Source organism: Sparus aurata, chromosome 13 (assembly GCF_900880675.1).
Source record: "Sparus aurata chromosome 13, fSpaAur1.1, whole genome shotgun sequence".
Taxonomy (NCBI): Eukaryota; Metazoa; Chordata; class Actinopteri; order Spariformes; family Sparidae; genus Sparus; species Sparus aurata.
In genome coordinates this window covers 15,444,931-15,469,858 of record NC_044199.1, presented here as the reverse complement: position 1 = coordinate 15,469,858, position 24,928 = coordinate 15,444,931, and the positions used below count along the sequence as shown (strand labels likewise).

Below are 24,928 nucleotides of genomic sequence, written 5' to 3'. Positions count from 1 at the left end.
TCATAGAGTGTGTCTTGTCATAAATAGGTCAATCTTTGCATTAATTGTAAATATAGCATTATGCATACAGGGACGTTTATTGAATCCACTGTAATGTTCCCAACTGTACCCTGTGAAGCAATGTACCCTATTGTGGTACAATGCTTGGCATAATGGTGTGATTTTTTTTTCATGTTGGAGTTAGGAGTTACCAGGAGCACCTGAAGGCAACACAAGATTGACAACCACTCACCAGTTTAAACACATAACACTTAAATCTCTTTGGATCAGAAACTTCTCTCAACTCTCCCAAGTGGAGACAGCCCCCCATTTTCTCACTCTCACAATGAAGACACAAGAGACTGTGTCTTCAAGGTGGATATCTTTTTCCAAGTAACCAAAAATCCTCAAGTTTAAACACATTTAAACCTTTAGTATATATATATCATCAATTTAAGCGCTGATAACAATGTATTGTGAATAGAGAACAAATAACACAGCACACAATGTAATTACCTCCATGCAAGGAGAAAAGTAATGGTCATGTGATAAACTATCAATTAACGTTTTTTGAGTAACCACTTGAACGCAGCACCAGTGCCTACTAGCCTGCTTCTTCGTCGTATCGCGATAGAGACCATCAGGCCACGGAGCTAACGCTGAGCAACATGGCGGAAGGTATGAGATTGGGGTTTTTGACTATTTGGTACACTCCCTGTTTTCCTTGTATGCTTGTCGGTCTGCTGGACTGGATCAACTAGTGCCTCGGCAGTATAATATCCCGTGCATTGTGTGTGCTTGAAAATAATAAGCACTGCGACACTTGTCACACTCGGCTTGACAGTGAGCAAGCGGTGGCGTTAGCTGTCGTTGATGTTGCTAGCTGATTTTTTTTTATAGCTACGAGTTAGCCGAACTGGGCAAGAGATGTTGGTGGGTTGGACTGCGCAGAACATTGTATTTATTTAGGCTGAGTACGGGTTTGCTTCGTGCGAAAAAACGTTATGTTAACTTACAGAAATGGCATGTAATGTTGGTATTAATACTCAGCTGTGTCAGCGTCATGAATCGCATGAAACTGTCTACATTATCTCTATTAGCTATGATTTCATTAACACTTAACGCTCTGTTCGCACTCGCTGTTATGTTACTATAGGTAAATTATTTTAAATCACAATTTAATGTCACTTCTGTTAAATGTAAGGTAAATACGGGCCAGGAGTCTTCACAGGACAGGGCAGGTATGTCACTCCCTGGAAGGTATCATCTCCACCACCTGGCAAGAGGTGCCAAGGGCACCACCTATATTTGGCCTAGACATAAGGCAATGTCTGCTGTGTGCTCCTCCTTAATGAGGAAAATCTTCTTACCAACCTGAATCCAGAGAATAAACTCTCCAGTCTCTGGTGTTGGGGTTGTATGTGGAGCTGCTTCATTGCTACTGAGCAGAAATAATCTTTGTTTTTGACACGTGAAATGACCGTGTCCTCACTTAAATGAAAACTGATTTATTTAGTCTTTTGAATGGCCTTTGTAGTGTCTCTATTCTGTTGTGAGTGGCATAGTTTGGTAGAACTTTCGTTGTGCTTCGTATTTACATATAATTAGTGCCTTATTGCTTTACAAAGTCTGAAAGAGACAAGATCATGTTCACAAGTCTGACAAAATGAAGTGAATTCCAAACAAGGTTGTCTTATGATGCATTTTATTTTAATATTGAGGGTTTGTTGTATAAACAATTGTCTTAGGACAGACTCTCCAAACCCTCAGGTATATATTTATGAATGCCTCATAGGTGCCTTCTAAATCCTCCAAAACAAAGATGGATTTAAAGATATAGGCTAATAAGTGTTTGTGCAGTGGTTGGTCAGTTGGTCGTAAGCTGTTGCTCTGCCATATCGCCCTTCCTGCGTTGAGCTGATCAGGTGGTTTTCAGAGACACCCCCCTTCTGTTCCTCATGACCAGTAGCTGTGCCAGTAACGGTTTATGACAGAGGACAAAGTAACGTGCCGTCTCAGCATTCTTTCCTCACTAAAACTTTACTGGTTTAAAGGAAGGAAATGGGCCTCAGTGAAACTCTTCGCTGAGACATGAATCAGTGTTGTAACATGAAGACCTGTAGAAAGTGTTTTTCACTTAAAGGAAGTGGGAAAGTGTTGTCGAAACAAAAATATTGTCTTTATACTCTGCCGTAGTCTGTTTTTAAGATTTTGAAATTTGCATCTTGTATGCCTACGACACGAACTGCGGAAAATGTTTTTCTGTGCAGCTTTGATGACACAGGGAAGTGCTTTTAAGAAGAAATAGGCCAGTATTATGAAAAGCAATAATTGGTCAAGTCACATTTCACAAACCCATGGGTGCAAATCAATTTCATCACCTTTATACAGGCTAATGCCACATCATCACTGACATAACAATAACCTTTAAACAATTTCTGCACAAAAGAAAACATAAGTGACAGCTCCTTTATGTTAAAACCATAATACTATGGACCGAAGTGGAAAGATGCCTCAAAGGGTCCAGTTCTAACCTGTGTTCAGAAATCAGTCTTCCTCACCTACTTTATCCCTGCATCTTGTTTTGTCCTCTGTCTGTCTCCTTCACCTTGATATGTGACAGAGGAGGTGGCCAAGCTGCAGAAGCACCTGGCCCTGCTCAGGCAGGAGTATGTGAAGATGCAGCAGAAGCTGGCCGAGACAGAAAGGCGCTGTGCTGTGCTCGCTGCCCAGACCACCGGCCAGGGTACCCCCAGCCCCACAGCTGCAAACACCTTCATTAGCCGTCTGCTGGATATTGTGGCCGACCTCTATCAGCAGGAACAGTACAGGTGATGAACATGGGATCCAACTGCTTAATTATTAATTTATGTGTTTGCACTGGTGTGTGATACAACCCACTCATGCTGCTTCATTGTTGCAGTTAATGGGCGGGTGACATAACATCTTAAAAGCGAGTCATGCTTTGAGTACTGTTGAGTAGTGTTCTGGTCAACATATTGAGAGACTTCTTTAAGTTCAATATCACATTTTGTTATTGTTAGTTTAAACATTATTGAAGCTGTAGAATATTTGTGAAATACACATGGTTTCTAAGATGAATGTGTTGGTTTTACAGTGATCTGAAAGTGAAAGTTGCAGGAGAGAATCTTAGTGCCCATAAGTTTGTGTTGGCTGCTCGCAGTGATGTCTGGAGTCTGGCCAACCTGGCCACCACCTCTGAACTGGATCTGACTGGTGAGCAACCCTGATATGATGGCACTGTGTTAAAGGAGCATCTTAAAGCTGGGGCTGAACAGTTGATGCGTGTATGTGTATATATGTGTGTGTGTATCTATATATCTATATCTGTATCTATCTATCTATCTCTATATCTATATATCTATATATCTATATCTATATCTATATCTATATCTATATCTATATATATATATATATATATATATATATATGTATATATGTATATATGTATATATGTATATATATATATATATATATATATATATATATATATATATATATATATATATATATATATATATATATCTATATATATATATATATATATATATATATATATATATATATATATTAAAAAAAAAAAAAAAAATTGCAATGTGCTCAAATGCCTATCCAAATCGTAGAACCTGCAGATTTTTCATGAATGTAAAATATATGTCAAAACAGCATTATAATGAAGTTCTGTAGTGCTGCAGAGATGCCCTGGGCTGCAAATATTGGTCTCCAGATGTAAGAAAACATGTTTGGTACAGACAACAACATCACCAACAACACCATTGTGATTTAGAATTTTTTTATTTTTTTTTCAGTGGAAATGAAAATCGCAATGTAAAATGATCATTTGCATTAATGGTGAATCAAATCCCAATAGAATAGCTTTCAAATTAATTGCAGTATTTTTTTTTATTACCATATTGTGCAGCCCTACTAAATATCCAATTGTTATCTACCTACCACCCTGTCAGTTAACATGCTTATGGGTTAATAGATGTTGGCTGGATATATTTATTTTAGACTGGACTGTGCAGACTGTCAAAGTCCACTGTTGGACACAGCGTTTGTTCTGGGTTGGTTTAAGCCCTTATGCCTATTTATTATTTGCCACTTTATATAAATGGGATCAAATAACTGCCCTAGAAATGTGAAAGTTCCTCAAATGTTGTAGATTGCACTCCATGTTTTCCAAAGAAAGGAAAAAAAAATCATTATCATATTAGAATTACAGCAGGTTAGTAACTGATCACACTGTGTACATATTCGACTTAATTACAGATTGCAAACCAGACGTTGCCATGGCAATGTTGCGCTGGGCATATACTGATGATTTGGAGCTCAGCGAGGATGATGCCTTTCTTATTGACTTGATGAAGCTGGCCAACCGCTTCCAGCTTCAGCTGCTCAGAGAAAGGTCAGCACAATTCTGACTTTTGCTTTTCAGGCCACAATTAAACTTCAGTTGGTGTCAGTGGCAGTGTTAATGTTGAATACTATTTCATAGAGCAACATATGTGGTATAACGGCCCAAAAATACATCTGTTTCTCTGTCGGGACAGATGTGAAAAAGGCGTGATGTCTTCGGTAAATGTCAGGAATTGCATTCGCTTCTACCAAACAGCTGAGGAGCTGAATGCCACCACCCTGATGAACTACTGTGGGGAAATCATCGCCAGTCACTGGGTGTGTACCTTCAAACAGATGGTGTATGTCACATGTATGCATGTGTTATATGATTTTTACATTTTTTTTCTTTCATGTACTGTGAGACCTCGACCGTTGTTTACTCCACCTTTTTAATAGAATTAAAATTGTGCTCAGACTGAATATTTTTCAGAAGGACGTTTTAGCTGTAGATATTTAAATTTCAGGGTTATTTTTATTACTTTAGGTGTAGGAAATGGCTGTTGACTGTCACCTCAGTCTCCTTCATTTTATATTTTTATTGGCTCAAGTTCTGTAACTGCTTTTCAGGAAAGCAAGGAATTCTCCAGCTTAAGGTCCAGTTGATGTTATTTTGAGGTTTCTATTTTAAGGAAATGGGTAACACTTCTTTTTCCATCCTGGGCCAGTTTGGATATTTAACACTGACAATTTGTTGTCTTTCACTGATTGTCTTTTATTAGGATGATTTGAGGAAAGAAGATTTCAGCACCATGAGTGCCCAGCTTCTGTACAAGATGATCAAGTCTAAAACAGAGTACCCTCTCCACAAAGCCATTAAAGTTGAGCGAGAAGATGTGGTCTTTCTCTATCTCATCGAGATGGACTCGCAGGTAAGGCTTTATTAACCGCTCACTAACAGGGGCTTTTTCCCATTTGGCTGTAAACGTGTTTTATGTTTTGTATCTGATGTTGTTATCTCATGTTTTCAGCTACCTGGCAAGTTGAATGAACTGGACAACAATGGTGACCTGGCCCTGGACCTGGCGCTCTCTCGTAAATTGGAAAGTATTGCTACCACCCTGGTCAACAACAAAGCCGATGTGGACATGGTGGACCAGAGTGGCTGGAGCCTCTTACACAAGGCAATCCAAAGAGGTGTGTGGATGTCATTATAGCTACACCTTTGGCTCATGTCTCACTTTCGTGTTTTTACTGTAGATGTGGTAAACTTTTAGCCTAGCTGCCACGGTGTTCACTTAAAATTATCCCTGCTATGATACACATTTTATCAAATTATTCAAACACTTCATGTGAAATAAAACTCACATAAGGTTATTTACTGTATTTTAGAGCACTAGATGTTGAAGTTGATGCATGACAGCAGATCTTTTTTCATGACTTTGAATCTTCCCTTCGCTTCTCCCAGGTGATGAATTTGCCTCCATCTTCCTGATTCGCCACTCGGCTCAAGTGAACGCAGCCACAGTGGGGGCAGTGGAAACCCCACTTCACCTGGTCTGTTCCTTCAGCCCCAAGAAACACTCTGCGGAAGTGATGAGCGGCATGGCACAAATCGCAGAGGCTCTGCTCAAGACCGGAGCCAACCCCAACATGCAGAACAGCAAGGGCAGGTAGGTCAAAGGGGGTCCTGGTTTATGAACTTGACTGGATTGTAGAGGTGGTGCTTCAGCTTTATCTTCTGTTGTTTTTAGGACTCCGTTGCATGAAGCTGTGGCATCAGGGAATGAGCCAGTGTTCAACCAGCTACTGCAGTGCAAACAGTAAGTTATACTCTGCCTTCAAATGGAATAATTTAGTCTGTTTCTTACATGGGAACTCTCTCACACAACATGTAACATGTTTCAATCTTTTTTTGAGAAGTTTATGCAATCTAAAAATATTTTGAAAACAATCATTATAAAATGTCTTATCTACACAACCCTGTTTGAAGACACCAACTCAACTCTAAAGGTAATCCTGTATGTAACCTGATGTAATCTGTCCATCTTGTTAGACTTGACCTGGAACTCAAGGACCATGAGGGCAGCACAGCTCTGTGGTTGGCCCTGCAGTACATCACTGTGTCTTCAGACACCTCAGTAAATCCATTTGAAGATGATGCACCAGTGGTGAACGGCACCTCTTTCGATGAGAATAGCTTTGCAGCCCTGCTTATCCAGAGAGGAAGCAATCCTGATGCACCTGACACTAACACAGGTGCTGTTTCATAACTTCAATTCAGTTATTCCTTGAATGGAACAATGCCTCCTCTTTAAACACATTTTAATCCCCCTGCGTTTTGTCCCTTGTAGGAAACTGTCTCATGCAGAGAGCAGCTCGGGCAGGCAATGAGGCAGCTGCTCTTTTCCTCGCCACTCATGGAGCAAAGGTCAACCATGTCAACAAATGGGTGTGTATGACCATGAGGCCACATAACAGCTAAACAGTGGCATAATTTAGATAATCAGACCTGGTGTGAAAGTAGTTTTCAGTTTTAAAGTAGTTTTAAATTCATACCTCAATTACAATGTCCCTAAACCAACCAGTTTAATGTTACAGATGTCTAAACATACGGTCAGAATGAATCCTTTCCACATTTTCCCAACTACATTATACTCCCCATGTCATTTAGGACAGTTTAATGTGGAGAGCTCCTTGAAGTTTTATTAATATCATTATTTAGTTGATGTAAGTTTATGTTGAGCTGTCTGGATGTGTGCCCCCCACCATTTTTCAAATGGAATGTTCAAACATTCAAGCTGCTCTCTTCTTAATTGTTGTCTGTGGGCTTCTCCAAAGCCTGCTGGTTCTCATAACAAGTCCTACTGTTGTTACTGTAATTAACCTTGATCCTTGTCTCAAACTATGTTGTGCTGGCTCCTTGAATTTGATGTTTAGGGAGGATGAGGGAACCCTGTCTTATAGTTATTGTAATACACCACAGGCACATGCATCATAATGCACTAGTGAACCAGCTACAGCTACTGCAGGCTGCAGGCTGCAGTAGACGGCAGTCATTGATAATATTTATTTCTAGTCTTTCGTAATTTCGATATGCAAACCTTTTTAAAAATGTGACTTCATGACTCATCCTTAAACCTTAAGATATATAGGATTTTTTGTATAGTGATAAACATTTTGATAATGCATATAAGATATAAGACATATCCTTAACCATCCTTCAGGGTGAGAGCCCACTTCATACAGCATGTCGCTCTGGCCTGGCGAACCTGACAGCAGAACTGCTCCAGCAAGGGGCCAACCCCAACCTGCAGACCCAGAAGGCTCTGCCTGATGACACCATTGGTGTGGCTAACCAGACCCCTCTCCACATGGCTATTGCTCACAACCACCCAGATGTGGTCTCTGTCATCCTTGAGCAAAAAGGTCGGTGTGAATTTTATACATTTTACAATAACTTAATTACAAAAATAGCATACAATCATGTTGAGCGATTTCTGCCTTACCTCACTACATATTTAGAGAATGTTCTAAAACGTCCCGTAATGGATCCACTTATTTTTCCTTTGCTGGCTCTGTTGCAGCCAATGCACTCCATGCCACCAACAACTTCCAGATAATTCCAGACTTCAGTCTCAAAGACTCTGTGGACCAGACAGTGCTGGGCTTGGCCCTCTGGACAGGTACACGGTTGATTCTGCATTAGTCATATTATCTTCGGAATGCCTTGTTACAAAACTGCATTGTGATCTGTGTATGTGCTGCTAACATGTACAATCTGTCTCTGTCAGGTATGCACATCATAGCCGCTCAGCTGCTGGGCTCAGGTGCTTCTATCAATGACACTATGTCCAATGGACAAACCCTGCTTCACATGGCCATCCAAAGACAGGACAGCAAGAGTGCCCTGTTCCTGCTCGAGCATCAGGCAGACATCAATGTCAGGTAATGCCTGGTTTATACTGCAGTTTAAAGCACTTTAAAAAATGTCAGCATTTCCAGCCCTTTATTAGTTGGCTGAAAGTAGCAAGATGAGAAGAAATGAGGAGAAGACAGAGCAGTAATTACATGTGATGAAGTTCTCTGGCCTTAACCCCTAGGGCAACAGGGTGGCCCCCATCTTCTGTTATTTTGTTGTCATTAGAACCAGATTCAGTTACACTTCATACATTAACTGCAGGAGTAGTGTATACAATTTAAGATGGGACCACAATCCAATGTTGTAGAGCAAAAAATGTATTTCAGATCAATTGCACTAGAGCTGAAACGATAACTCGAGTAAATCAAATAATTTGATTACAAAAAAGAATGAAAATCACTGCCTCGAGGCTTTGTTTAATTCCTATCACCCGCATTATGAGGTGTGCTTAGTTCAGCGATCATTTTTCCACACATAAAAGACAGAGAATGTCCAAAGTTTGGGATCATTTCACACTTAAAAAAGAAGATAACAAAGTGCAATCTGTCTACTGCAAAGCAGAACTGGCGTACCACAACGGCACGTCAACAATGATTCAACATCTGAACCAAAAGCATCCAGTTGTTAACACCAGCTCACCAAGCATCACTGACACAAGCTAATGTTAACATTGATGTTAGCTAATTTAAGCCTACCATCGCTAGTTAGAACGTATGGTATTTGTAGAGGCTGTAGCCTGTTCACGGTATGACTAGATATCATGTTAAGATGTGGAAACTAATTTGCGTTAAATTGAGAGTAATGAGAGAGTAATGGCCTAAAACAAATAACTCCTTTCCAAACACACACACACACACTAATCTCGTCTCTCTCACTCTCCCTCACGAATGCGTGCACACACAAACAAACACACACCCTTACTCCCGGTGTTAGGGATAGTTGGAACAAATAACTGTATGTTTTTTTTTTCAGGAATAAAAGTCAGTTGTTTGGTCTATTTAACAGGCCTGTCATTTTCGTTATGCATTATTTAGTATTGTTGTTTAATATTGCTAAATTATTTTTTTATTAGATTACTCGATGAATCGATGGGATAATCGGTAGTATACTCAATTCTAAAAATATTCGATAGCTGCAGCCCTAAATTGTGCCATTAGCAGAGAAAATTAATATCCATCTGCCAGTATTCATTTAGGAATTTTGAGGAGAGTTTTTAAATAGTTTTATAGTCTTTTGTGTCTTAGGTCTAAATCTTTTTTTTTTTATCTTGACTACCAGGACCCAGGAGGGACAAACAGCACTACAGTTGGCCATTAGTAACCAGCTGCCACTGGTGGTGGATGCCATTTGCACAAGAGGAGCTGATATGTCTGTGGTGAACGATAAAGGGGATCCTCCATTGTGGCTGGCTCTGGAGAACGGCCTAGAAGATATTGCCTCCACGCTAGTAAGAGAACTGCATACGCAACCAATTTAGAGATAATAGCAACATTTTAGTTCCTCATTGGTACACTACCAGTTATTAATGGTTATGAAATCCAACTGAAGACGAAATGAAACCTAATCAAGAAAAACCCTCAGGGGTAGATGCCTGTGGTTGTCGTGTTGGAAACAAACATCCCTGATCTTGTTTCTCAGGCGGTGGACAAGGATTGGTAACAAATAAAGTAAAAAAAAACAAACTGACTTACTGATGTTCTGAAGGCAAATGTCTGCACTAAGGCTCATAAAGACCTGTATTCATGTTTGTCCCATATAGGTCCGCCATGGTTGTGATGCGACTTGTTGGAGCACAGGACCCTCTGGCTGCCAGCAGAACCTCCTGCACAGAGCTGTTGATGAGAATAATGAAGTCTCTGCTTGCTTCCTCATCCGCAGGTTGGCCAGTTTGATTACCATTAGGCTAATCCTAGCTAGGGCTGGGCGATTAATTGAATTTCAATTTCGATTTTGGCTTCCCTCGATCATGAAAACAAGATAATTGTAATAGAACGATCATTCTGCCGCACGCCGTGTCTTGTGTGGTAAATGCAGCGAACCCTTCCATCTCCACCTGTGCACTCCACACCGCCCCCGCCTGAAAATTTTCGCTTTCAGCCACGCCGGTGCGTGTTGCCAGTGCGTGTTTTGAAAAAACATGTAGAAGAAGACTGTAGAAGGTGGCAGAAATGCAGCCTTTGGTCGGTAAGAAAGGTAAAGCGAATTCTGTGGTGTTAAAACACTTTTGTTTCGAGGAGTCTGAATCGGAACAAACGAAGATATTGTGCAAAATATGTCACGCGACCGTGTCTGCACCTCAAGGGAACATGACCAATTTATTTAACCATTTAAACTCCACACACAGAGTACATGACCAAGTAGTGAAGGAACAAAAAAACTCAAAAATGAAAACCTGCCACCGCCACACAGTCCTCAATTAAGGACACACGTTACAATGCCTACGCATATCCACCCAGCTCCCACAGGCATAAAGAAATAACAGATGCCGTCACATACATGATTGCCAAAGACATGTGCCCCATCAACACCCTTAGCGACCCGGGGTTCAATTAACTGATTAACACATTGGACAAGCGGTATGTGTTATCATCACGTCACCATATCAGCAGAATTGCGCTGCCTGCCCTTTATGACGAATGTCGCGGAAAAGCTTACAAGAGAAGTGTCAACAGCATTATATTTTGCCACCACAACGGACCTGTGGTCGAGCCACACCGGGATAGTGTTTATTTTTATTTTTACATATTATTTAATTCATTTCATTGATATATTTTTCTGTTATTTATTTGCATTTTTCTTGTTTTTCAGGTCAAATTTATCGTGTTAAAAGAAATACCAGAGTTCAAAGTTCAATAAGTGCTTGTTCTCAAATCAATGAATAATCGTCTTTAATAATCGTGATTATGATTTTTGCCATAATCGAGCAGCCCTAATCCTAGCTGGGAATGCACATATTGGCCTAAACTGTGAATCTTTCACATGCGGGCAACAACTGATGATAGAAATGAAAATATACTCAAACTAAAACCGTCAAACTGTCTGTCCTTAAGCTTGATGCTCTTCAGGTGGATGTAGCTAACTTTATTAATTTACTGTCTGCCTTGTGTGTATGTGTGTAGTGGTTGTGACGTGAACAGCTGCAGACAGCCGGGTCCTAACGGGGAAGGAGACGAAGAAGCCCGAGATGGACAAACGCCCCTCCACCTTGCGAGCAGCTGGGGATTGGAGGAGGTGGTGCAGTGCCTTCTAGAATTTGGAGCTAATGTTAATGCACAGGTTAGTCCTGTCACATTACTGGGCTGATTCCTGTCAGATTTGATTTTTTCCTACCACAACAGGATACAGTTATGGGAGATAACTGTGTGAGCTGTAAACATCTTCTTTTTCTAATCCCTTTTTGTCCATTTCTGTCAGGACGCAGAAGGCAGAGCTCCCATCCATGCTGCCATTAGCAACCAGCACAACGTCATCATACAGCTCCTCATTTCCCATCCAGACATTCGTCTCAGCATTCGCGACCGTCAAGGGATGACCCCCTTCGCCTGTGCCATGACACACAAGAACAATAAAGCAGCAGAGGCTATCCTCAAGAGGGAGCCAGGCGCTGCAGAACAGGTAGCGCTGACATAGCTGCACCAATTTGGTCACTGTTGACCCACTCAAGTGTTGTACAGTTAGTGTGTCAATCGCTCCTCATCATTGTCTCTCTGTTTCTGTCCAGGTGGACAACAAAGGGCGTAATTTTCTTCACGTGGCTGTGCAAAATTCAGACATTGAAAGCGTCCTGTTCCTCATCAGTGTCCAAGCCAATGTCAACTCCAGGGTTCAGGATGCAGCCAAACTCACCCCTCTCCACCTGGCTGTCCAGGCCGGATCTGAGATCATTGTCCGCAACCTGGTAGACACCTCAGATATTCCATTCCTTTACTATTCATGCTGTTTAAGTGTTATTGGCAGAGCAGTGCAGTTGATGCTGTTTTTATTTTGCATTTTCAGTTGCTTGCCGGAGCCAAAGTAAACGAGCTGACCAAACACAGGCAGACAGCACTACATTTGGCTGCCCAGCAGGACCTGGCCACTATTTGTTCTGTGTTGCTGGAGAACGGTGTAGACTTTGCTGCTGAGGATGAGAATGGCAATAATGGTCTGTTACACTCTTTTATTGCGATGCTTTTGTTTATTTGTTATCTTTTATTTAAAAAACATTTTTTTTTTCAAGAATTCCAATCAATACAACGATCAGATTAACAGTCATCTCAGAAGCCACTCTGTGTTTGAATCTCTCATTCATGACAGAACAGTTCTCAGCCCTTAGCCACCAGCCGTCATATTTTGGTGCAGTGACTCAACAAGGGACTTGTCGTACTGCTGTGTTTAACCTTGGCATGCAAATATCAGTAATTTGCACAACTGCCAGAGATAAATGCTGCTGTCTGTGGATATTGCATGTTAAGTTTGAAGCAAAGGTGTTCAGTATTTGGGCGTACTGACATCCAGATTATTATGTGTGTAAAGGGTTAGTTCACTTTTTCACACAAAATGGTATTAGTTGCTTGTTGTAGAGATTACAACGGAGAGTTGTCACAATAAGACTGGGCTGCTGCTCTGTTGCGCAGTTGATTATTCATCTTTATCCCACCACCCCAGCGTAGCGTAGTCCATGTGAATAACATTTTATTCCTTTGTTTGTCCTTGTTTTCTCCCCAGCGCTGCATCTGGCTGTGATGCAGGGCCGCCTTAACAATGTCAGAACCCTTCTCACAGAGTCCAACATTGATGCTGAGGCCTTCAATCTCAGGTGCATTCAGTCTCTTTTTACAATCGGATGTTGAGATCATTAAGATCAAACGTTGAGGTCAATGCAGCAGCAACATTTTCACAATACAAAACAGAAACGATATCGACGATGTAAAAAATGTCAGCTTTTTAAATGTAACTTCTGTGAACCATAATATTGACTTGTTTGTCTCTTTTTCATTGTCTTACGTCTTCTCAGGGGTCAGTCACCAATGCATGTGCTAGGCCATTATGGAAAAGAGAACGCTGCTGCCATTTTTGAGTTGTTTCTAGAGTGTATGCCTGAATACCCTCTGGACAAACCAGATAATGAAGGGAACACAGGTAATGTTGCTGGCTTTATTATTTCTGTTGTAAATTGTTGTTTATACCAGTGGTATAGTTGTGAAAGACTGACTGTAACCTGTATTTTATTGCAGTTCTGCTCCTGGCCTATATGAAAGGAAATGCAAACCTGTGCCGTGCAATTGTAAGGGCTGGGGCTCGGCTGGGCATCAATAATAATCAGGGCATCAACATTTTCAACTACCAGGTTGCAACCAAACAGTTGCTCTTCCGCCTTCTAGGTACACATAATTATCTATCAGCCATTAAAATGACAGCTATGCATTTTGTGATATACTTCAATACAATGTTTTCCTGTATTTGTTTAGATATGCTGTCCAAAGAGCCCCCTTGGTGTGATGGGTCCAACTGCTATGAATGTGTTGCCAAGTTTGGTGTTACAACGAGGAAACATCACTGGTTAGTACTATGGCTTTTATTAGGGGTGTCACAAATCTCCAAATCCATGATAAGTTTGGCTTGTGATTTAAGGGTCACGATTCAGTTCAGTTTTCAATTGTTTTTTTTGTTTTTTTTACCCGCACTGACGGCTCTGCCATTATTACACCATCAAGGCTTGATTGTTAAGATGAAAAATGTATTCATTAGCTTTATGCCCCAATGACTTTTCATTTACATTTTCAAATTTAAAAAAGATAAGCTACATGGTGCCAAGTGTGATATAACTGCCATATTTTCGGGGGGGGGGATGTGCTACACCAAGGCCATACGGTCAAGTTTAAATAATTTACGTAAGGGATAATAATATTCCAGCAGTCATTTGAAAAGAAATACAACGACAAAAAGAAGGGTCACTAGATGGCAGAAGGGTGCTTTACAACACCAGCTTGAGTTACCCACGTGTAGAACTTGAACGTGTGTGCGCGAACACATTCCAAGTGTTGTTTTTTAATAACCCTTTTTAAGTTAATTTATTTCACTTGCATTTTCATTTTGTGTTAAAGTGTATGATTAATTCTGTGCCTCTTTCTTGACTGTTCTAGCCGCCACTGTGGGCGCCTGTTGTGCCACAAGTGCTCTATAAAGGAGATACCCATCATCAAGTTTGACTTGAACAAGCCGGTGAGGGTGTGTGACATCTGCTTTGATGTACTAACTCTGGGAGGGGTATCGTAATGCAGTGGCCTGGACATCCTCCAACCTCTGACACAGGCCATGCCAGGCCAAACTTGGCACAGTTATTCAGGCACACCAGGAGAAGGGACATCAGTAGCAGGACATACTAACAAGAGATTCCCGGACAGTTATGGACCATCACCTTTACACTATTCCAAGTCTATGAAAAACTATTAATGTTCTAGAGGGATGTTTCAAATAGAAAGTGAAACATTGTCTCTATGTTTCTGTTTTGATCAAAGTATCTTAAAGTGGATATATGCAGCTCTCCAGCTCTGTGACGGCTGGACTGAGTTTGTTAATCAATTTCCCATGTTCAATGATGTTTGTAATGATTAGCTCTTATTATCACAAGCAGGTAGCTGCTTTCACTAGACATTTCAGTTCAATGATGGACATTTGAATGATCAAGTCACCTTCGGAGAGAGGTTCCCTGTTCTGTTTGGGATATTTCACCATCAGCAGCCTTCATGCTATGTTACCTGCCCAAAGACAAAAATTCAATCCTAAAACATGAATTTATCTGAGAGCCGAGGCTGCTGTCAAGCAAGAACAAAGTAAAACTGTAAAATGCCCCTTGATCACACAATCTACGAAGCCTGAACTATCAGCATGTGCTCTGCAGTCTTTCATCTTTCACTCTTCTGTTACCGCAATTCTGTGTTGACTGGATCAAGTTGGACAGACAAGGAGGATTCAAACGGAAAGCAACTCAACTCAACTCATTTAAGAAGAAAATGAGCATCATTTCCAGAAGAGATCGAATCGAGTTAGATTCAGAATTACATTGACATTGTATTTCTGTTAAAGTGAAAGATGGCACAACTGGACAAAGATGAAATCCTCATGAAATGGGACTTTTTTTTCTCTACTACATAGCCTATCATTTGTATGCATCAGCCAGATTAAATGGGATTCTAACTTTTTAACGAGGCATGTTTGGGAAAATGTGACCTGGAAAAGCCTATTTTAACACACACGGAATACTAAATGTGGTCGTCAAAATTAAATTCTCTCAACAATCCTCCACCTCAGTTACAGAAACACCTATTTTGCCTATGCATGTCATTTAATTTGTAGCCTTTACATGTCATTGTCATCATGAATCATTTTTCCAAAATCAGTCACCAAATGATTACATTCCATTTTTGATATGCCATGAGGTCCGCATGGGAAGTTGTGACCATGGTCCCCACAATGTTGCCTCAAGTCAAGTCGTTGTCTTGACCCATCACATTTAACGCTTCTTGATTTCTAAGCCTAACAGGTGCACTTTATCAAGATCACATGGCATTTCCGATCATTGGGGAGAATGTGGAGCTAGAGGGGGTGGCCGAGTAGTGGGGCCTCTTTAAGTATTGTTAAATTGTACAGATAAATGTGTGATATTTTTGACCACTACAACTGTTTTGTACTTTAATGCAGTTTGTGCTTGTCATTGTGACAAACCTAAATCTTGCCTCTGTTAATCTTTTATGCACATTGTTTAATCTTTTATGCACATTATATTGTATCTGTATGCTCAGATATCTAGCCTGTCTCTTCCTGGTGTATCCTTTTAGAGAAAGGGAGGACAACTTTACATAAAGGTCATCAAAAACGAAAGCACTGAGTTTTCTTTATTCTTTTTTTTAATTATGCATAAGTTGACCGCTGTGATTCACCAGCTAAAGTGTCTGTATTTCCCTGAGTTAACCCTATGCTGTAAAAAAAAAAAATTAAAAAAATGGAATAGGTCCATTTCAGACTAGAACTCTCCAACAAAGCATGAGTCAGCATTTGGAGGGCAGCCATCATACTTCAGCAGATTGGGGTCTTCCTCTGCTGCAGATGGGTCTTCGACACAGACACAACGAACGCCACTGGAGCCTGGAGAGAAGAGCCTCCGTGGGACACCCGTCCAGCTTCTTTCCACTCCACCACTAGAGAGTGAAAAAAAAAAAAAAAACACGTCAGTCTTGTAAATCGTCATTACAGATATGCATGACACCAACATTGCTTCATGTGCTTTTCAAGCCTATTAATATTTGATTAAGCCAGAACTATTTCCATACCTCTTAGTGGAGCACCAGACTCTTCCTCCCCTATCAGCACTCCACTGTGAGTTGCAGGGCGGGAAGCGTAACATCTCAGCCTCAGTCTGGGCCTTGATTTGCCGGCCCTCCGCTAGTGCTGCCTCTGCCTGCAGCAGGGCCTGTGTGGGCTGCCCAGTCTCGCTGTAGAACCGGCCTATTAACAGACCTGAAATTCAATATAGGAGAGGCTGGTGTTTTACAGAAGATACGTGCCAATCAGTAAGGAGAAAAGAGCTGGATTACCAAAATTACACATCAGTCATAAACTTTTACTATTCAGAATACTACAGATGCAGAGAAAGTCACTTTGCTGCCTCATACTGTATTTTCTAGAGTTGTCCAAGCATTTTCATTAGGGCTGCAACTAACGATGAATTTCATTTTCTGTTAATCTGTCAAATATTTTTCTGATTAATCCATGAATCAAAAATGATGTCCTCAAATCTCTTGTTTTGTCCACAACCCAAAAATAGTCAGTTTACTGTCATAGAGGAGTAAAGAAACCAGCAAATATGCAGTCAGGAAACTGAAATAAGAGTTCAGAGATAGAGAGAAAGAGAGTTTATACTGTTTTTCTTTAAATTACTCAAACTGAATAATCAATTATAAAAATAGTTGGCAATTACTTTATAGTCAACAAATATCAATGCAGCACTATATTATATCATTCTCTTTTAATTATTTAACACTCCATGTGAAAGCATTTCGAATGTTGTAGCTCATCAGTGTGGAGCTAATTTGAGATATTCTTGTTGTTTTTATGCAAAGAGTAATTTGGAAGAATCTAATAAATACGGAGGAGTAAAAAGTACAATAGTTCCATCTGAAAATAAGTGGAGTTGAAGTAAAAAGTAGCATGAACAGGAAATACTCACGTAAAGTCCAAGTATGTCTAAATTGCACTATGTGCAGTACTAAAGTAAATATAATACACGTCAACAAATTATTGTAATAAAGCTGAGCTGAATCTGATCTTACAAGCTGCTTGAAAAGTAACCACTGATTGAAGTTTGTTTAGGAAGAAATGCACCTGCTGTACCAACATTTTTTTTTAATGAAAGAGCCGTGGGATAATCATCACATACCTACAGATTGATAGTCACTCTGATAAAAAGCCAGCCAGTCATAGAGGGCCATCATCTGCAGAGGGGACAGACTAGAAACATCATCTGATAGGCCGCCTTCAGTGAAGTCCCCTGTGATGAAGGCCAGAGAGGCATCTTTGCCTGAAATTAGAGACACACGTATAAAGTACAGTACAGTAAATATGATACTAATGTACAACAGCTGTTTATGTGCTATTATTAGACTGGAATTCATGTTCCTGATTTAGGTTTGTTGAGGGTTTGAGTTGTTAATCAGCATCAGACAATATGTACCCAGTAACATACGATTAAACATTAAAAGATCCCTCTGTGCTTTATTACAGACTGTCAGGTGTAACATTAACGCAATGAGGGCGATGAAGGACAAGCAGGTAATCACCTGCCATAAAGTGATAAGCACCGCCAGGTCCATAGTGCTTGTGTCCCTTGTGCACATCAAAGACCTGTCCCAGGATAGCCAGGTACAGGCCCCTGCTGCCTTCTTTCCCGTCGTACCGTGACAGTTCCCGGGTGCTCAGGAGCCGCGCAGGGGGCCCCGGGGCTGGCACATTTCCAAATTTAAAGGACCACTCGGGAGGAAGTAGAAACAACGCTGCCACTGATAAAAACGCGACGAATACATATCTTAACATCCTGCCACTTTAAGCGTTTGAACATGTGAACTATTTACGCAAAGGCACGTTATTTCTGACTGAAAAACGGCGACAATAAGCACGGATGTGAACGTTACATCCATGACAACAGTGCAGGTGCTTCCGTGAACGGGAACACCACTGCGCGTGCGCGAACTCACAACGTAACGACAAGTTGACGTACAGTACGTCAATGCGGTAGTAGTGAACGGCAGCTCTAGCTGTAGGTTAGAGCACAGAGGTCTGTGTACAGACCGGTACAAACGTTTCAAACCTGACACCCACAGGGCCGCAGAGATTTCCGGGGGAGTCTTAGGTCGGTGAAACAAACATGGGGAACGCCGAGAGCGGCTGCGGTGGAGGCAGCGGCGACGAGGAAGACATAGAAACTGAGAGCCCGGGCTTCGCGGAAGACAGTCCGGCCTCTGCGGCCGCTGGCGTCGGAGGCGGTGGAGGCTCTGGCTCTGGTAGAAGCGGAAGGGGATCGAATAACGTGCCCGTACCCACCGGCGGGCCACCCAGCCCCGGGGTGCTCCTAGAGCAAGTGAAACTGAGAGAAGCGGCGGCTCGCATAAGCGACTCAGGGATCGCCATTCAGGAGTCTGTCCTGGCCGGGAACGAGGGTGTCCTGGTGCGGTGGCTGGAGGACCGGTTGAACCGAGGAGAGGAGTCCGTCAATGTGGAACAATTTTGTGAAATGTTGGAGAGCAGAGATGCCCCGAGGGATGAGTGTGAAGAGGTATAAAGCCACAGAAAAGCAAATGAACCTCTCACAAATCCTGAGAAATGCCATTATTAGGACTGTCGTGTCTACTCTCGTATCGGTATGTAGGTAAAACGGTTGATCGCTGTGGCCATGCCCATTTATGATGAGTGATCAGTACACATGATTGAGAGGTCATGTATGGTATCCTGTAATCTTTACATTAATCTTAATGATGACCATGAATTAAGACATGTAGCTATCACAATGTCACCTGTGGATGTCAGCCTACTGTCGCTGGGTTGTCAGCTTTGGCCTCCTGTAGCATAACTCCCTGCTTTGTTGGCTGACATCTGTTGTTGCAGATGAATGGGTTAACTAATGAATGTGTACTTTAGTCTGCGTTTGGCTTTGTGTGGGCAGACATGGGATGCCACTGCTATACTTTAAACATGACATGCTACAATGGGCCATTTAAAAAATCCCCCCTGTATGAGATCCAGAGCTACCACCTGCCTTTATACTTTATGTACAGGCATAAAATATTCATAGCTCAATAATAAGCAATAGAGGTGGATCTCACTGTGTGCCCTATAAACACCAACTGTGCGGTCAGTTGTGCTTTGATTATTTCCTATAGGTTGCGATGGTGGGCAGATATGGGAGTGATTGTGTCAGTCTAGAAAGTGTCAATGTCTCTGTCCCCGTCTCAGGCCTTTGGACAGTTCGATGCCGAGGGGGATGGGGTGGTGGATGTGGAGAGCATGCTGATGGCTCTGAAGAATTCCAATGGAGCTAATCTAAAGGGAGAGCTGAGTCATGTGATAAGACAGCTACAGGCATGCTCCCTAACTCCAGGTAGGAGATGTGATTTGTTTATCAGGATCAACAAAGGCAACCTTATGTGATTAGCGGTTGTCAGCAGGCTGTAGAGGAATTAACCCTCATTGTGTTTCCACTCTTTTTTTTTCTTGTATTTTCTCTCACAGGTTTTGTTGACATATTCTCCAAGACCAAAGACCGGTTAGGGGCGCACGCCTCTAAGATTCTTAAATTCTTACACAGGAATCGAATTCCCAGCAGTGCCATCCCTTTTCCCATTTTAGAAGGCTACAACAGTATCTGCACCATGAGGTCCAGTGTGGTCCAGGACTTCTTGGAATTCCTGTTGCAGAAGGAAAAAGGTGAAGACCCCAGATAAGTTTAACTGAACATTTCTGAATGTTTCCTGGTGTATTTTGAAGAATACGACCACACTCAAGACATATTTAGTATCCGTCTCTCACTGCCGCACATCTTCCAGACAGTCGTCCTAATCTGTTTTTGTTTGTTTCAGATTTAGATATCCAGTACAGAGCAGAGCTGGACCGGGATCCGGAGGTGGACAAGGTCAAGGTGGTTACACAGTGCTACAGCTCAATAGAAGCTTCATCAAATGTTGCAGATATTTACAAGATGACAAATGGAGAAACGTCATCGTTCTGGCAGTCGGATGGCAGTGCGCGTTCACACTGGATAAGGTAAGGACACCTGCTCTGCAGAATGTGACTCACTGCTTTGCCGTTGATCATCATGTGTTTCCTATCCTCGAATAGTAGAGATATTTGTTGATGACATATGATACATTTCAAGGTGTTCTTTTCTGTTCCCAGATTGAAAATGAAACCAGATGTGGTTCTGAGACGTCTTGCCATTGCAGTGGCTTCTAACGACCACAGCTACATGCCTCAGTTCGTCTCAGTCGCTGTTGGGAAGAACCGGCGTTCCCTGCAGGAGATCAGGGATATCCGCATCCCCAGCAACGTCACAGGCTACGTAGCTCTCTTGGAGAACGCCAACATCACACACCCCTGTGAGTCACCACCTGTCAGTCTGTCTGCTCAGCTGAGTGGTTATTTATTTTGGGCTTGTGTTTCCTTTTGCTGATGCTTTAGGCGAAAACTTTTTTTTCTCATTTTGCACCCCTCCAGTGAAGACAAAGCATGCTGTCAGCTACAGACGAGTTAATAGATAGTTGAGTGGTTAAATCCCTTACTTTTGTATCCACTTGCAAGCTTCCATGAGCCTAGGATTGCGTCTGGCTAGAATCAAGGCATCACTGGTGTGAGTTTTTTGTTTTGTTTTTTAGCAGAGAATTAACTCAGGATTTCCATCTTCTGCCGTAAGGACCATCTGTGTAGCCAAAGGGTCACACTTTCACCCAGTGCTGACCCATAAATCCTATTTTCATCATCATGCCAATGTGAACATGCGTGATAAACACTGAAAAAGACTAAAACGTAATAGAGTATGTAAGAAAAATAACTATTTACATTCACCATGCATTCACCACACACCTAACTCAGCATGCTAACATTTGACCTATCATATGGAGCCCTAGATACGTTGGCTATGCATTCACACCATTTTAACAATAAAATTAAGCCCCAGCTTGCTAACAGCTACCCTCAGATTAATTAGTGTCAATTTATTTGTGACTGCAAGGTTAGCTAGCACTATGGCTAAGTAAGGAGAGAATATATCACATGGAAATTGAAATATTTGTTTATTTATTGCAAATCATGTTGTCCTTGCAATATTGTGCAATGTTCTCTCAGGCCATCAGGGACACAGCTCATACACAAAAATACACACCACATGTGAAAAGGCACAGTTCCAAAATCAGCCATGTCTGGAGGACTGGAGCGCTAGGTTATTAAAGAAAGTTTTGAGCCTGGATCTAAAATATTCAACAGAGGGGGCAGATCGAGATTAGATAGAAGTTTTCTAGCCACACAGAAAAGCAAAAATGTTTACTCTGTTTTCACTAAGAGATTTGTATAGATGTGTAGGAGATTAACATCAAGTGAGAATCGATTGAGGCAGGTAGCCGAGATCGAGAGCAGTGGTCAAAAATGAGCAGAGGCTCAAATAATGGTGGCAAACATTCAGATGGAAAGGTTTTTTGAAGGCAGCCCTTTGGTTTGCAGCTCTAGCTACAGGCTAAATCAGTCACTGTGCTGTATTTGGTAAATTATAATGTGCTTCATGGCGGGGAATGATCTCCTCAATCCCAATGAAGAAATTGATATTCATTGGCTGGCTTTGCATGGTCATTAGTCATGTTTAATAGTAGAAGTGATTCGTTACCGCCGCCAAGGAGGTTATGTTTTCACCCATGGCTGATTGTTGGTTGGTGGGTTGGTTTGTCAGCGGAATTACACAAAAACCATTGAATGGATTTCCCTTGAAGCTTGGATGGAGGATGTGTTTTGGCCCAGAATAAACCCCGTTAACTTTTGGTGTGGATCCAGATAAAGGGATGGATCCAGGGATGTTTCTCACTTTGTTTAACATTAATAGATGGTGTTTGTGAACCTTTTTATTCATTTCTCAAGGGATAATGCAGGGCTCTTGATGACACAATTTAGGAGACTGGTATCTTTGAGTTAGTACAGCTTAATGCTGATCATAATAAAAAGCAGATCTGGAGGATTTAAATTTGCTTTCATTAAAGGAAGTCTTTTCTTTTTCAGCTGCTCTGCGCTAACAAATATGGATAAAAACTTGCAACTACCATCAATGTGCAGCTTTGATAATGGGGATTCAAAAAAGTGTGAACGGTGATTAGGCTTGATTTAGTTAAAGGGCCTTGGCGGAGGTATGCACTCTACTGAGTGCCATTGTAGTTTTATTTGTGTCTCCCTTAATCATTGTCTATTTCATGTCCTTCTCAGAGGACGAGCAGCCATGTATGGCATTTCTGCATCATGTATTCCATCAGTGGGCTAACTACATTATCTCTTCACCAAACCGCAGACATACAAATCAACATTAAGCGGTGCCTGAGCGATGGATGTGACACACGGATTCATGGCTTGAAGACCCTGGGCTATCAGATTACTAAGAGTAAAGAGGTGTCTGTTTCCGATGCTTCAGCCATCTGGTACCTGTCTCTCCTCACCTCCTTGGTCACCGCATCCATGGAGACGAACCCTGCTCTGGCTCAGACCGTCCTTCAGAGCACACAGTAAGATTATAGTGTGTCAGTTCTTAATGCAGAGTTAAGTCTGGTGATTAGGATCCTGAGAGTTTTTTTGTGTGTTTTTTTTCTTAATCTCTCTAGAAAAGCCTTACGGCACATGCCACCCTTGTCCCTAACGCCGTCATCCACAGAGTTCCCCAAGTTCTTCTCTTTGAACATCCTGGAGGAGGTGGATGGATTTCTCCTCAGGATAGCAGAGTAATGACCCGCTGCAATTACACCAACACACTCACCCATCACTGCCTCGCTGAGCTCATTATGTTGACATCATCACAATGAAAGCAGACTAAAACCAAAGTATTGATTTAGTGGGCCAGTGACACACTGTTTCAATACCATTGGTGTACTGTAATCCTTTAGTGGTGGCTATGGTCTTTATCAACAACAGCAGCAACAATATGGCTGAAATAATCAGTTATTATCAGTTTAGAGAGATACATTTTTGGCATCATTGCATGTTCAGTCATAATCTGCTTACCTCCATGCTGATGCAAACTAGTCCACAAAACATTTCTCGAGCTTCTCAGAAACAAATTGTATTTTTTCTTAGTTTCCGCATTCTTCTTAACAACTGAAATAGATGGACGTACAAAAAAACCCAAACATAAAATGGTTAAAAAAAACAAGCTAACGTACCCACCTAAGATGGGATGTGTGCTAACCCATAACTTAGTAGCTAAGATTTCTGCTTGAAAAAAATAAATACATATGTAAATAAATCTTTTCAAATACATTTGGCATCTCAGGGCTTCCAGGGACTTGGATTTCAACAGACAGGCTTTATGGTATTATGGTTGTTGTTTTTATTTCAAATCAAGTCCCCATTTTCTTGCAAAGTTTTGCATAAAGAAGCAGTCAGAGCCATTCTTTCATTTCCTTTAATGTCATCTATATTGTTTCTGGGAGATGTTTTAGTCAATTGAATGTTGTCATGGAAATTCCAAGAAACTCTTCAAGCAATTTCCATGTAAGTGATGGGCGAACAACTCCTTTTCTCCGTGCAAATAATACGTTCTAAAGTTCAGCTGAAATATCTGGCTTCAATAGTCTGAGGGAGATAAGTAATGCTCTGTGGACAGCATGGACAGCAAGAACAAATTCCGGTGACTGATAATGCCATCTTAAAATATAATTTAAAGACTTACTTGACTTGACATTTAAACCTATCTTCAAAGATGTGAGGGAACATTAAAAGTTATGACCATGCATTAAAGTGCAATTATGTGGCCGAAAACACCTTGAGCACTCTGAAACAGAGACATAAGTGATGATTTAATATGCCTGAAAGCACCTCAAAACTAACACATTTTTGTGCCTTTGCTCCTGTGTAGCTGCTGTGTGAGTCCAGATGCAGAGCTGACCCTCCTGGCCTTTGCTCTGGCCAGAGGCAGTGTGGCAAAGGTGCTCCAGGCCCTGTCCTGCATCAGCGATCATTTAGAGGCAGAGTACAAGGCCTCGTCCCTCAACGTGTCGATGGCCTCCGTCAGGCTGCGACTGCTTAATCGCAACGGTAACGCTTCCAGCCCTTCTTTACTCTCGTTCATAAAAGGACATTTGAAACCATAGACTTAGGAGAGAAAGTGCTTGGCCTACAAGGAGGAGATGCATTAGTGGACTGTACCATGGAACATCTCAAATTCTGTTTGCTGCGTCTCAGTATAGGAATGGAAGTAGAACCCAAATGGAAAATTATCAAACGATTAACTATGGTGTCATAGAAAATGCATTTACAGTGATTTATCTCCCATTATAGGGAGGCCTCTCCAGTTGCACCTGCAGGCCTGTGATGTGAAGAGTAAAGAGGAGAAATCAGGACCAGAGAACATGCTCACAGAATCCTCCACTGGAGACGGTACAACTGACTCATTAA

General features: G+C 41.5%; 3 protein-coding genes across 4 annotated transcripts in view; 2 read left to right on the top strand and 1 right to left on the bottom strand.

Moving 5' to 3' along the window:
- The first annotated feature begins 542 nt into the window (after positions 1-542).
- On the top strand, positions 543-16,123 carry ankfy1 (ankyrin repeat and FYVE domain containing 1). The gene is made up of 25 exons (XM_030439076.1): positions 543-657; positions 2,603-2,810; positions 3,098-3,216; positions 4,273-4,408; positions 4,554-4,677; positions 5,121-5,270; positions 5,370-5,535; positions 5,807-6,011; positions 6,093-6,161; positions 6,395-6,597; positions 6,693-6,790; positions 7,566-7,767; positions 7,926-8,024; positions 8,133-8,286; positions 9,539-9,707; positions 10,020-10,138; positions 11,380-11,536; positions 11,675-11,875; positions 11,982-12,158; positions 12,257-12,404; positions 12,968-13,058; positions 13,257-13,381; positions 13,477-13,623; positions 13,711-13,801; positions 14,386-16,123. The coding sequence occupies exons 1-25, from the start codon at positions 648-650 to the stop codon at positions 14,516-14,518; spliced, it is 3,501 nt and encodes a 1,166-aa protein (XP_030294936.1). The 5' UTR covers positions 543-647; the 3' UTR covers positions 14,519-16,123.
- On the bottom strand, positions 16,117-18,495 carry cyb5d2 (cytochrome b5 domain containing 2). Its single transcript, XM_030439077.1, has 4 exons — positions 18,079-18,495; positions 17,679-17,819; positions 16,573-16,759; positions 16,117-16,440 (listed from the first exon to the last, which is right to left on the bottom strand). The coding sequence occupies exons 1-4, from the start codon at positions 18,329-18,331 to the stop codon at positions 16,266-16,268; spliced, it is 756 nt and encodes a 251-aa protein (XP_030294937.1). The 5' UTR covers positions 18,332-18,495; the 3' UTR covers positions 16,117-16,265.
- A 30-nt stretch (positions 18,496-18,525) lies between these two features.
- The window catches only part of zzef1 (zinc finger, ZZ-type with EF hand domain 1), a 34,368-nt gene continuing 27,965 nt past the window's right edge, over positions 18,526-24,928 (top strand). Inside the window, exons 1-9 of one of the 2 annotated variants that reach the window (XM_030439074.1) lie at positions 18,526-19,070; positions 19,748-19,892; positions 20,024-20,218; positions 20,371-20,554; positions 20,687-20,886; positions 22,833-23,043; positions 23,140-23,256; positions 24,390-24,568; positions 24,812-24,910. In XM_030439074.1, coding sequence (XP_030294934.1) covers positions 18,663-19,070; positions 19,748-19,892; positions 20,024-20,218; positions 20,371-20,554; positions 20,687-20,886; positions 22,833-23,043; positions 23,140-23,256; positions 24,390-24,568; positions 24,812-24,910 — 1,738 coding nt within the window. In that variant the 5' untranslated portion in view covers positions 18,526-18,662. The remainder of the gene's footprint in view (positions 19,071-19,747; positions 19,893-20,023; positions 20,219-20,370; positions 20,555-20,686; positions 20,887-22,832; positions 23,044-23,139; positions 23,257-24,389; positions 24,569-24,811; positions 24,911-24,928) is intronic. The other variant, XM_030439075.1, reaches the window with a different exon arrangement.

Excerpts from the sequence above, each read along its gene's own strand:
- ankfy1 (XM_030439076.1), top strand. Across the intron at positions 4,409-4,553 it reads CTTCAGCTGCTCAGAGAAAG|ATGTGAAAAAGGCGTGATGT; the intron begins GTCAGCACAATT and ends CTGTCGGGACAG. Across the intron at positions 6,598-6,692 it reads TGCACCTGACACTAACACAG|GAAACTGTCTCATGCAGAGA; the intron begins GTGCTGTTTCAT and ends TGTCCCTTGTAG.
- cyb5d2 (XM_030439077.1), bottom strand. The coding sequence starts at position 18,331 with ATGTTAAGATATGTATTCGTCGCGTTTTTATCAGTGGCAGCGTTGTTT. Across the intron at positions 17,820-18,078 it reads TGCTTATCACTTTATGGCAG|GCAAAGATGCCTCTCTGGCC; the intron begins GTGATTACCTGC and ends CTCTAATTTCAG. Across the intron at positions 16,760-17,678 it reads GAGTGACTATCAATCTGTAG|GTCTGTTAATAGGCCGGTTC; the intron begins GTATGTGATGAT and ends ATTGAATTTCAG.